Genomic DNA, 12,785 nt, shown 5'->3' with positions numbered 1-12,785 from the left:
CATGGTGGTGGCTCAGGCCTGTAATCACAGCACTTTGGAAGGCCAAGATGGGAGGATCACTTAAGCCCAGGAGTTTGAGACCAGCCTGGGCTACATAGCAAGACTCCTTCTCTACAAAAAATTAAAAAATATACATTAGCCAGGTGTGGTGGCACTTGCCTGTAGTCCCAGCTACTTGGGAGGCTGAGGTAGGAGGATTTCCTGAGCCCAGGAGTTCAAGGTTGCAGTGGGCTATGATCATACCACTGCACTCCAGCCTGGGCAACAGAGCCAAGACCCTGTCAGGTAAGAGCTTCCACATAGCAAATTAACTTCATGTGATCGTTAATTTTATGTGTCAACTTGGCTAGGCTATAGTGCCCAGCTCTTTAGTCTGACACTAGTGTAGATGTTTCTATGAAGGTATTTTTTAGGTGTGAGTCACATTTAAACCAGTAGACACTAAGTAACGCAGATTACCCTCCATAATATGAGTGGGCCTCAACCAATCAGTTTGAAGGCCTAAAAAGCAAAGACTGAGGTGTCCTGAAGGAGAAGGAATTCTCCTCAAGGCTGCAATGTCAACTCTTACCGAATCCTGCCGGCCTGCCCTACAAACCTCACACTTGCCAGCCTCCACACCCCCATGATCACATGAGCCAATTTCTTAAAATAAATCAATCTCTCTCTCTCTCTCTCTCTCTCTCTCTCTCTCTTTCTCCACACACACACTCCCTACTGGTTCTGTTTCTCTGGAAGACTCTGACCAAAACACTGGGTACACAAGATATGGTTAGTAGGATGAAATGTACCAATTGATTAAGAGAATGAACTGTTTTCCAGGATATGGATGTTTCCAGACAATTAATATGCTCTGCCTGATAAGAGAACGAACTGTTTTCCAGGAGGTAAACATTTCCGGACAATTAATATGCTCTGCCTGGGCCGGGCGCGGTGGCTCACACCTGTAATCCTAGCCCTCTGGGAGGCCGAGGTGGGTGGATCGCTCGAGGTCAGGAGTTCGAGACCAGCCTGAGCGAGACCCCGTCTCTACTAAAAATAGAAATAAAAATTATCTGGCCAACTAAAATATATATATATAGAAAAAATTAGCTGGGCATGGTGGCGCATGCCTGTAGTCCCAGCTACTCGGGAGGCTGAGGCAGTAGGATCACTTAAGCCCAGGAGTTTGAGGTTGCTGTGAGCTAGGCTGACGCCACGGCACTCACTCTAGCCTGGGCAACAAAGTGAGACTCTGTCTCAAAAAAAAAAAAATATGCTCTGCCTGATACTTAACTATTCATGAGAATGAGTCTGGCAGAATCTCAGCTTGACAACACTTTGTGAACTATCAGGCTGGGTTCGTCATGCCTGTTGTTTTCTAAAAAGGTACATACAGCTTTACTTAAACCATCCAGATTTCAACTGGTACCTTCCCTTCAATGGTTTAAAGAAAGTGAGATTTGGTGGTACTATTGTCAGTTTTCCAAGTTTGAAATAATGCTACTGAGCCCCTTTGCTGAAATAAGTACTAAAGGATTATGGGCCTGGTCTGACTGAGATGACCACGTTACAAATATCTCCCTGAAAAAGCACCTGCCTTAGAAAGACAAAGAGACCCAAAAGCTCTGCTATGCATTCAGATGTCTTACATGCTGCCCTTGCCACAGACCACCAGCAATCCACCAGGTGTGGCTCTGTAGAACTTCCTTCCTCCTTGGTTTTTGTGAAGAGAGTGAGAAGTGGCAGGTGAATTCTGAGATCAAAGGTAGGGAAAGTTATTTGAATTAGGAAAATTGTCCCCGAGTTTCCTCTCTTGAAGTTACCAATCTGTAGTAAGAGATTAGATTTGACTTATTAGAAGACTCGTGGAAATGTACTCTTTTCCCCTTCCAATTCAAGTGTAGCAAGAGATAAGAAAGTGAGAGCAGAATGCTGCTTCAGAGAGAGAAGCTGCACCAGGATCCTTTGGGCCCAAGATAGCCTGTGTTTGGCCACTTCTGGAATCAACAAACAACTTTTCAGGACACAGCGAGTCTCTTTCACTTCTCTGAATGTCATCATGATTATCTTGGTGCAAGTGTGTAAACCCTGAACATACATTACTTGCTAAGCACTGATAGAACAGCTATATTCTATCTAGTCTATATTTTTGTCACTTATAAGTCAATAATCCAACTGAACTTTGAGTAACAAAGCTCTGGGAGCCACCAGGAAAGTTGCCTTCATCTGATGTTCACACAGAAGCTACAGTTCTGGGGTGAGGTAGGACAGGGTGGGAAAGGACATCCCCAACTTCTCAAGGTCAGAAAGGGGACCTGAGTGGCTGGGTGCAGGATGGGGAAGGTGAACTCTGCCCAGTGCCCCCAGCCTCACTTCAGGGTCCTGTGGATTATGAAGAAGTGGGATTCCAGGGAACGAGGGATTGAAAAACTGTCAGCAGAGATCTGCCCTAGCCAACAGGGTGGTGTGTCCTCCCTGGGAACAGATGCCACCCCAGGCATCAGCATGTCAGCTGAATCTGGAGGGCTCACCCAGCGAGAGTCCTGGAAGGTGTGGAGCACAGGTGTTAGGAGCCCTGCCCCAGTGTGCTCACTCACCTTCTGTGCTTGGCTGATTAGGGCAGGAGGCAGGGCTCCCTGCAGCGCCCCCACGTCTACTGGACTGAAGAGCCTGGGCTGCCCCAGTCTTTGGTCTCTGGCCTTCCTAGGGAGTGGGGGAAGGCTGGCACTATGCTCCCTTTGCTAATTAAAAGATTATGTTCTATAGACTCACTCCTTTTCAAAATTTGGGTTAGGGTTAAGACATATTTGGCAACTCCAATAGCAGCTTATAGCAGATGGGGTACTCTGTCATTAGGTCCAAAGAAGAATAATTCTGCTTTTGGTCCCTACACTTTACATCAAAAATTCTTTGGGACAAGTCAACATTCTGTTATGATAATTTTTCTGGATCTATCACTATTTCTTTTACTTCATGTAGCAGCCAAGATAAACCTACCCACCCAGTCATGCTGTGGAAAAATGGACTAAGACTAGGTTCTCAGCCTACAAAAAGCATAGTTGTTTAAGGGAGGAAAATGTAATAAACAGTAGGAAAAGAGGGATAAGAGAACAATACCCACATGTCTCCAGGGAAAACAATAGGAAACAATAAAATATAAATCAAGTTTCCTAAGGACCTACCATTTGGGCCTGGTTCAGGGATAGGATAGTTCTCCTAAAAGAAACAAAATAGAAAAAGACATTTAGAATGCATAGTAACTTTGCCTTAGTAACATTTTTTAAACAATTCAAATGGAGTTTCATTTAAATATTTCTTCTTAGAATTAACACAAGCTCAGACCTTACTGCTGCTGGGTGCATTCCTGAGGGGGTACACTAAATGCACACTGGAAAACCTGCCTAGCCCTCAACACTTTTCTGTATAACAGAGCAACTGACACAAACAACATATACACACTCACAAAGTGCACAGAGGACCTCACTGGTTGTCGCTAGTGATGTGTCACAGGGTGAGAGAATTTCTGAAGCTGGGTTCTCTCCCTGGGAAACTGCTAACTGCCCTACAAGCCAAAGGCCCAATCCTAGCCCAGGAAGAGCTGACTCTAATTGCTGACCTCATCCCACCACTGGTGCAACTTGCCCAGGACAAAGAAGAAAGTATGCTCCATGTACCCCCAGGCAGAAAAGGTATTTGGGTCTCTAGATTTGCCATCCATATCAGATCCTTCCCTCCTGGAAAAACACATTCTTAGATACAGATTTGTTTGGTCTGCCAAACTCCTCTAGGGAAAGGATGAGGGCTTTTCTCTCTAGACAGGTGGAAGATGTATTGGTACTGCCTGGTCCTCTCTTCCAAAACCTCCCATGTGGAGTTTTAGGGGCCCCTTGGGAACACATAAGACCTGCATTTTGGCCCCTGTCCTCATGCCACCCAGGCTCCCATCCACTGGCTGTATGACCTCAGAGTTGTTACATAAACTCTCTGTGCCCTCAATGTCCTCCTCAGTATAATAAAGATAATCATAAAAGGCAGTACCGACTCACGCAAATAAGTTATTACACGTTCAAAAAGCGATCTGAGCCATTCTGGTGTTTACATCTAGCAGTAGTAGCAGTGGCCACGGTAATAGCATTGGTTTAGTAAGATTTTTTTTCCCGGTTGCCAACTGGCTAGGAAAGTCCTGGTGATGAGGAGGAAGGCCACTGAGTGGCCAAAGCCAAATGGTTGTTTCATCCGTTGAAGGTAGTCAAGAAGAAGAGAGAGAAGGACATAAATGCCCACAGCGCCTGTTGTGTGCCAGATAGTAGGTGGGGCTTTATCACCACAGCCCTCGGTTTGCACATGGGAAATCTGAGACTGGGAAATTCAATAACTGGTCAAGGTCGTACCACCAGCAAGTGGATGAACCCGGGCTCAACCTAGGTGTGTCTGACTCCCAAGCCTGCTTCCATGGTACCCCACTGTTCCCCCAAGGTGGATGTGTCTTTTCTCCTTCAGGAGTGATGCCAAGAGCCGAGGATCAGGTGATGAGAATACCAGAGCTGGGCCCCCTGAGGAGCGCTCCAGGAGGGGCATTGCTCAAAGCTTGCCTTCTTCCCAAAAGGGCTTCCCCAGCTGCTTGTATGAGCAGCCTCACAGCATTAAACAACACTGCAGAGCACTAGACAAATGCTGCTCATTACTATCACTGTGCTGAGTGATCAGTGGCTTTTTTGTTAACAAGATAGAAACACCTGATGCCAAAGACGATGCCTTCTCTCTCTTTAGCACCAGATACAGTGCTAAGCCCCAAACCAAGTGTTTGTACTTGTTACATAACCACCCTCCAAAACAGTGCTTCCACGGAAGGTCTGAGGTTCTCACTCAAGTTACCAGGTCTTTCTGTTGAAGAGGCTCAGTGCTAATTTGAACGCCTCCTCTCCAGAGAAACAAAGCCCAAAGTGCTAATGCTAGTGCCAGCTAGCTGACACTGATCAACGGCTTCTTTGCGTCAGGTACTGTGTGCTGCAGTACTAAGTGCTTTACAGGCATCACCTCATTTAATCCTCACAATAACCCTAAGTGGTACATTCTGTTATTACCCCTCTGTTACTCATCATTCTCCATATGATGAGACTGAGGAATCTGGAGATTTAGCAACCCGCCCACGGTAACACTAAGGTAGTAAATGGCAGGGCTGCATCAGAAGCAGCCTGATGTGGGGGAAGGGGCTTAAGGCAGTTTTTACCTCTTAATAATCTAAACTGGCTACATCTGGAAGGAAAGAAGGATAGGAGAAAGGGAGGAAGGCAGGGAGGGAGGGAATCCATCCACCTTAGGATAGCTGGCTGTCACCAAAACCTTCCTCAAAGAAGTTTCTGGTCCCACATCTGACATTATACAACATCAGGGATTGCTGTGTAAGGTCATGTTTCTGTTATACCAGGGAAAATTTTAAACTGCAGGTTAAATTGAAACTAAAAGCGAAGGCCTTTAGAACAGTACCCCACCCTCCCTACTGAAGGTGTTAATAGGCAAATTCCCAGGCACTGAGAGGCAATTCCAGAGTATACTGGCCATACGCTTGCCCCCAGCCAGGCCAGCCCTGAACACCCCATTTGGGGATGGAGGTGTGGTAAGATTCAAGTTCAGGACAACAGCCGGGTACACCAAGTAGTCCCTGGGTCACTAGAGATTACTATTGTAAATGTTTGCTCAAGTTAACAGAACAGAACAACTTTGCGTAAGGGCAGGCAAAGCTGCAGTGATGCTTCTGGACACTAGAGGGTGCTGTGCCACTAGCCTGGTTTTTCCTTAGCAGCAGAACACACTTTGTGGAGAACTTAAAATACCTCTCCCTGCACGCCAACTTTTCTTTTCCCTTCTTTTTCTTGCTGACTCTAGTCACCCTTACAACTCAGGCTCATCTCCTGCTTCCCCGCTCTGCAGGAGACATGCCACTTGAGCACACGACCATTTTAAGATTAGCCCGTACTTTGTAAATATTGTCCTAAGCATGGCTGTGGCGCCCACAATGGTTTAGAAAGTTGTTACAGCATGGTTTCTAAAAACCTTGCTTTTTATTTGTGGTTCCTTGATATGACGTTGGCTACAATCCTCTGTTTACTTAATCTTCTTTGCCGTGTCAGATTTCGACGATCTTCTTTCACTTATCCTATTTCTCATCTATCAAAGTTCCTTAGCTCCTCTGAGATCCCAAACTTTCACTTGTATCCCTACAGCCAGTTTCTTCAATCCCAAAAGTTTCATCCTCTCAGTCAAAGTCAAGGTTTCCTAAACAGAATTTCTTATCTTTTTTTTTTTTTTTTTTTTTTTTAAGACAGAGTCTTACTTTGTTGCCCAGGCTAGAGTGCCGTGGTGTCAGCCTAGCTCACAGCAACCTCAAACTCCTGGCCTCAAGCGATCCTTCTGCCTCAGCCTCCCGAGTAGCTGGGACTACAGGCATGTGCCACCATGCCTGGCTAATTTTTTTCCTCTCTCTATAATTTCTTTCTATTTTTAGTAAAGACGGGGTCTCGCTCTTGCTTAGGCTGGTCTCGAACTCCTGAGCTCAAACCATCTGCCCACCTCGGCCTCCCAGAGTGCTAGGATTACAGGCGTGAGCCACTGCGCCTGGCCAGAATTTCTTATCTTTTTATAAGTGACAGTAACAAGAGGGTAGAGGAATGGAGTAACTCTCTTCTTTACTGTAGTTATGTCAATTGTCCTGCATTTTTCACTTAAAGTCAGACAGACACATCTGAATCACACACATACTTTCCCTTCTTCAGCCCCCCCACTTGCCTGCCCACCCCTGAAGTAACTCATGGAAATACTTCAGAAAGTACTCTCCGTGGGAACATGGAATCATCTCACGTACTTCTCACATACTAAATGTTATCTTGCCTTTCCGAAATATATTTTCTTAAATTAGCCTAAATATATATTTCCTAAATATTTCCTCATTGTCCCCCTTCCCTCACTTCCACCTGCACAACTGAGTTCATGCTCTCAACATGTCTTGCCTGGGTTACAGCAACAGCCTCAACACAAAGAGAAATCAGAGGAAGATGCCTCTTTCCCTCCTCCAGCCAACCTGAGTGGTACAGCGAAGAACTCAGACCCTGCAATCGCCTGTCCTCATGCTACCCAGGCTCCTGTCCACTGGCTATATGACCTCAGAGTTGTTACATAAACTGTGCCCTCAATGTCCTCCTCAGTATAATGAAGATAATCATAAAAGGCAGTACCGACTCATACAAATAAGTTATTACAAAATGAATAAAATCAAAGTTCTTTTTCCATAATTAGCTCATACTATGGTTGAACCAGCTCTGGACAACCTTGTCCTTTTGAAAAGAGTAAAGTATGTTAAATATAAATTATAGGAGGCCATTGTTATGGACTAAGCTCCTGGCCGAGGCCCCAAGAGACCAGAATGAAAACCAAAATGGAGTCACTCGTGCTGCTAAGTTCCACCTTACCAAACCACAACTAAGTTGTTATCTGGCCTTCCAAGAAACCAGGAGAGAGATAATAGCCAAATTTCCAAACAGGCCAGTTTTGGCATAATAAAGTTCCCTCTGCTTTAATCCTTACCCAAAAAAGTAACTTGAAGTAACCTGATTTTAACCAATCAGTTATTTTTCTAATGTTCTATTTCCCTGTTCCTGCCCTTACAAGAAAAATAACCTTGAAATGACTGATATGCCTTTTTTGTTTCTGCTTTCTTCAGTTCTTTTCTGTCTATAAAACCAAACATCTCTGCTCAGCTCAACACTTATTCTATTTTCTGTAATAGAAAAATAAAATCACAAATAAAGCCAATGAAGAACTTCAAACTAAATTGTTGTAATTTGTCTTTTGACAAATATTTTAAATAGTTTTGTGGGAAAGTTTGTATAGTTGGTCCTCCGTATCTCATGTTCTGCATCCATGGATTCAACTGAGGATCAAAATATTTTTAAAAAGAAAACAATAAAAAATAACAATATAACAATAAAAAGAATACAAATTAAAACATAATACATATGCAATTACTTACATAGCATTTACATTGTATTAGGCATAAATAATCTAGACATGATTTAAAGTATACCAGAGGATGTGCATGGGTTATATGCAAATACTATGCCATTTTATATAAGGGACTTGAGTGTCCAAGGATTTTGGCATCCATGGGGTTCCTGGAACCAATCCCACTCAGATATTGAAGGACAATTATATTCCCATTGTTTTCATATCAATATTACAAAATCTGACTACTCTTTGAAAGGCTGGGGTTTGGAAGAAAGTGAAGTAGGATTCCAGCAGTGTTTTCAAGCCTGATTCTGTCAGTTTAGGAAAGGGTGTAAAGCTGCCCCACTGCCTCAGGGTGAGGGACTGCTTGCAGTGGGTGGGGAAGGTGGCTGGCCCACTCCAGGTCCTCAGCAGGCACTTGCTCCTGCCTGCCAGGCCTCCTATGAACCTGAGGGGGGCTGCCCTGCACAACTACAAAGAATAGGAGACCCTGTTTTTGCTTCCTTCCCCTCCATTTTCCCTTCCCTTTCCCTTGTGTATTTGAAGGGTGTTTTGAGGGTGGGAGGAAAATCCAAAACTTTCCTAATTGGCCACTTTGTCCTAAGAGACTTTTATCTAGCCGAGTGGGTCCTGGCAAACTCCAGGCCAAAGTACGAGGTTCAAAGCTCTTCCAAAGTCCACCGAGCTGGTCTCCCGCCCAGGCTTTCCTGGCTCCCTCCAGCCTCTGTTCTGTTGATAACAATCTTTCCATAATCAAATCTGTTTAAACTCCCCAGTGGCCCTGGAAAATCCTAACCGGCCTCAGGTGGTGGCCACCATGCCTCCATCTCACCACCGGACTCATCCTGCACTCACTCATCTCACCACATGGGGGCCATTTTTTTCCTGGCTAATCCCTCTCCTTCAAGATCCCACAGGAGGTGGGAAGTGAGGCATCTGGGTTGACTTCCTAATTCTTGTGGGAACTCGGGGAGATTTAGGTTTGGACATGTTGGGACGGAGGCGTCTGGGGACATCCAGGTGGGCTGTTCAACAGGCAGCTGTATTCCTGGGACTGGTGCTTAGACATCACCTCCTGCAAAAAGCCTTCCCTGTCATCACCAGGCTGGGGAGGTGACTCCTTTCTCTCCTTTGAACTCCCCTAGCATCTAACACTGAATCCACACGGGATAGTTAAAGGACTATTTAATTCTCACCAGTAATAAATATATGCAAATTTCCTCCTGATTCAAAATATATGACTATAACCATACATGATCTTATTCAATGGTTCTTTATATTAAGCAAAAATATGAAGTCTCTGATCCTTGTGGGGTGCTCGTCTGTGAGTAATCTTGATTAAGTGCTCACGGTGTTCAGGTCTATGTAATTGAATTGTTTTTTTAATTGTTGAGCTGAATATCACTTTACAAAATGTGAATGTATTTTCCCCAGTAATTAATGTTGTTAGTGTAAATCTCGTTTTGGGAAAACTGCCAACTTTAACAGCCACACTGAAAGACCTCTAAATTGGACCCCAATACTATATATATGCACATATTTCCCTTCCTTCTTGACTTCTCTGTCATGCAATTTTTCCCCACACCCATAATTCTAGTTTCTCCCCTCAGAATAGGGCAACTTTTACAGAATGTTAAAATCCTATTTTGATATTGTTTACTGCTCCTGCTGCCCTGAAGGGAAAATATTAGCTTTGTACCTCTTGGCCTTTCACAGACAATGGCAATACTTGTCAGATGGCAATATTTGCTGGATTTAATTTCCTGTTTTGAATCTGAAGTGGTTTATCTGGTTTGGGTTGTTTTGTTGTTGAAACATAATTAAGACAAAGGCAAGGGAGGTATTTCTTTGGGCTATTTGCTCCTCCCTAATTCCCCTTTTTTTCTGAAGGAGTTTTAGAGTCTATTTTTAGTCTCAGGTGCCTATGACTGGTAAATCCAGTTCTGATATTAAAGAGTTAAGTAACCTGCATCTTCTTCTTCTTCTTTCTTTTTTTTTTTTTGAGACACAGTCTGGCTCTGTTGCCCAGGCTAGAGTGCTGTGGCATCAGCCTAGCCTACAGCAACCTCAAACTCCTGGGCTTAAGCGATGCTCCTGCCTCAGCCCCCCAAGTAGCTGGGACTACAGGCATGTGCCACTATGTCTGGCTAATTTTTTCCTATATGTATTTTTAGTTGGCCAGATAATTTGTTTCTATTTTTTAGTAGAGACGGGGGGGGGGGGGGGGGGGGGGGGTCTCGCTGTTGCTCAGGCTGGTCTTGAACTCCTGACCTCGAGCGATCCGCCCACCTTGGCCTCCCAGAGTGCTAGGATTACAGGCATGAGCCACCACGCCCGGCCAACCCGCATCTTCTATCAGGGTAATTAATCTCCTGGTTTAATCCAGCTGCTCCTTCAAGATTGTCAGTGCCCTTTAATCTGATCATATAGAAGCAGCTGGCTCTGCCACCTGGTGGCAAAACTAACCAGGGAAACAGACATGATGCCTAAGACAACTAGAGCTGCCAGTGTTCATGCTACCTCCTTGTACAATCCCCTTCTCTTCTCCCAAAAATCCTTACAGTAAAGTATGTATGGCAAGGAGGAGACATTTTGAATGTTGTATTACAGATATAGAATTACCTTATTTTTAAAAATATTACTATCAAAGCAATTCTTTTGACCTAAGGTATAAAACATTGACTCAAAGACCAAAACCTCAAGAAATATCTTCATTAAACCCTGATTAATGTTTTTTGGGTTTTGGGTTTTATTTAGAGACAGAATCTCAATCTGTCACCCAGGCTGGAGTGCAGTGGTGTAATCATAACTCACTGCAACCTCAAGCGCCAGGCTAAAGTACCTCCAGAGTAGCTGGGACTACAGGCACACACCACCATGCCCAATAATTTTTTTTTTTTTTTAAGAGGCAGCATCTCACCATGTTGCCCAGGCTGGTCTTGAACTCCTGGCCTCAAGCAATCTTCCTGCTTTGGCCTCTCATCAAAGTGCTGGGATTACAGACGTGTGCCACCATGCTCAGCCCCTGACTAATGTTTAAACTTGATGCTGATGCATTATTTTCTCTGCCCTTCATAATTAAACATCAACCCAATATTCAAAATTGATTATTTTTCCTTTATCTTATCTCCTTGTTGGCTAATCATAAAACAAAAATCTGACAACATCCCTTCTCCCTGGTGTTTAGTTCCCTGGAAGTAGAGGCTGTTTCATCCCTATTCTTCTCCCTGTTCAAATGCTCATGCCTGAAATCTCGAGGAGCTGGCTTTCAGAAATAACGGAGATAAAGGGCACTCAGAGGATGGTGGATGAAGTGTTACTTATTTACGATACAATAAGTACAGAAATTGAGAGGAGCATTCAGAAATGTTTATAGCGTTTCGACACCACCACAACATCCACATGTAGCGATGCAAACATATCCGTCCATGGCCAATTGGAAATAAAAATAAAATTGGTCCTTCATGATGGATAGTTAAGTACCCAGCACATGCCTGGAATGCAGTAGGCACTCAATATATTAATTCCCCTCATTTCTTTACCATTCAAGTGAACTCCAGAGCACTAACAAAATAAGCTGCTCCCACCCCTACCCTCCCAACCAAATATAGCTTCTGTGCAGAAAAACTAATTTGACTGTTTTATATCCCAGCTTCATGCCTAGTAATTCATTCCCCAGTCTAGAGACTGACCAAAGAGGCATAAAGTAATTAAACTGGTAATACAGTCGAATACAAGATTATTGCCAGGGTCACATTATAATAGTTTGGTTAAGAAGGTCTCGGTCTTTATCCATCTTTTTCTATCCTGAGATGGTTTAAGTGTTCGATTCTCATGGGCTCTGGCCTCCTGCTTCACTGTACAGTTAGCACGTACCACTAGCGGTGTGCTGGATGCTGTGCTGGGCATCTTACATGCACAATCCCATCGAATCCTCATGCTGCCAAAAGACGAATACTACTATTATCCCCATTTCGTGAGGAAATCGAAGCAGAAAAAAATGCGTTGAGTCATACAACTAGCAGCAGTAGAACTGGGACTAAACTCCACTCTGCCCCCCTCCAACTTGGCTTCTGATCTTATTACTATTATCATTTAAAGAGGACCTCAGCAAGCTGACAGTATTTGTGGATGGGATATTTGCTTCTTTATGCATCAACTTGGTCACTTCTCCCTCTTGCTCCCTTCAAACTCCCAGACTTTCTCTATATAAAATGAGGGGGGAAAGCAGAAGTTCTTAAGGCTCAGATTTTTTGTTTTGTTTTGTTTTCTTCATTATAGAAGAAAACTGCCAGTCTCTGTGTATGTGTGTGTGTCTGATTTACCACCCAATTTATAAGTGCTCCCTCTCTCGCTGTAGTAGAGGTGATCACTAATTACCTAGCAGGGGAGAAGCTTAATTTTTTGTTCCCTGTAGCCAGAGCATCAAGAAAGCAAAGAATCATGCCTTCTCTGCAGGCAGGAGGGAGGCTGGGTATTAGGTTCCCTTCCTGCCAGGTAGGGGACAAGCAAAGTGAACCAGTTCACATTTTCCCACAGAACCACTGCCCTGGATGCTGGCTGGTAACTGGCCTCCCCTGAAGCGGGAAGCCAGTTCTAGGAAGGGCTAAGCCCTTGCTTCCCAATTCAGAAGCCTTCAGAATCTTGCTTCAGGTTTTAGGAATGGGAGTTTCCCCAAACAGCTCCCTTCATAGTAGCTCCTAAGGCAATGACCATTTCAATCAGCAGAGCCTGCCTCTGGTCCACCTTTAATGGGCCACAGCCTGCTGGGCATCCACAATTCCCAAAAGGGCACTATTTGG

General features: G+C 44.2%; 1 protein-coding gene across 1 annotated transcript in view; it reads right to left on the bottom strand.

The window, feature by feature from the left end:
- The window catches only part of SORD (sorbitol dehydrogenase), a 37,588-nt gene that overhangs the window by 22,334 nt on the left and 2,469 nt on the right, over positions 1 to 12,785 (bottom strand). Inside the window, exon 2 of the mRNA XM_045528099.1 lies at positions 3,165 to 3,198. Within this exon, the coding sequence (XP_045384055.1) occupies positions 3,165 to 3,198 (34 nt within the window). The remainder of the gene's footprint in view (positions 1 to 3,164; positions 3,199 to 12,785) is intronic.

This window comes from Lemur catta, chromosome 1 (assembly GCF_020740605.2).
Source record: "Lemur catta isolate mLemCat1 chromosome 1, mLemCat1.pri, whole genome shotgun sequence".
Lineage (NCBI taxonomy): Eukaryota > Metazoa > Chordata > Mammalia > Primates > Lemuridae > Lemur > Lemur catta.
The sequence above is the reverse complement of the archived record's forward strand: the minus strand, read 5'-3'. Positions and strand labels throughout refer to the sequence as shown.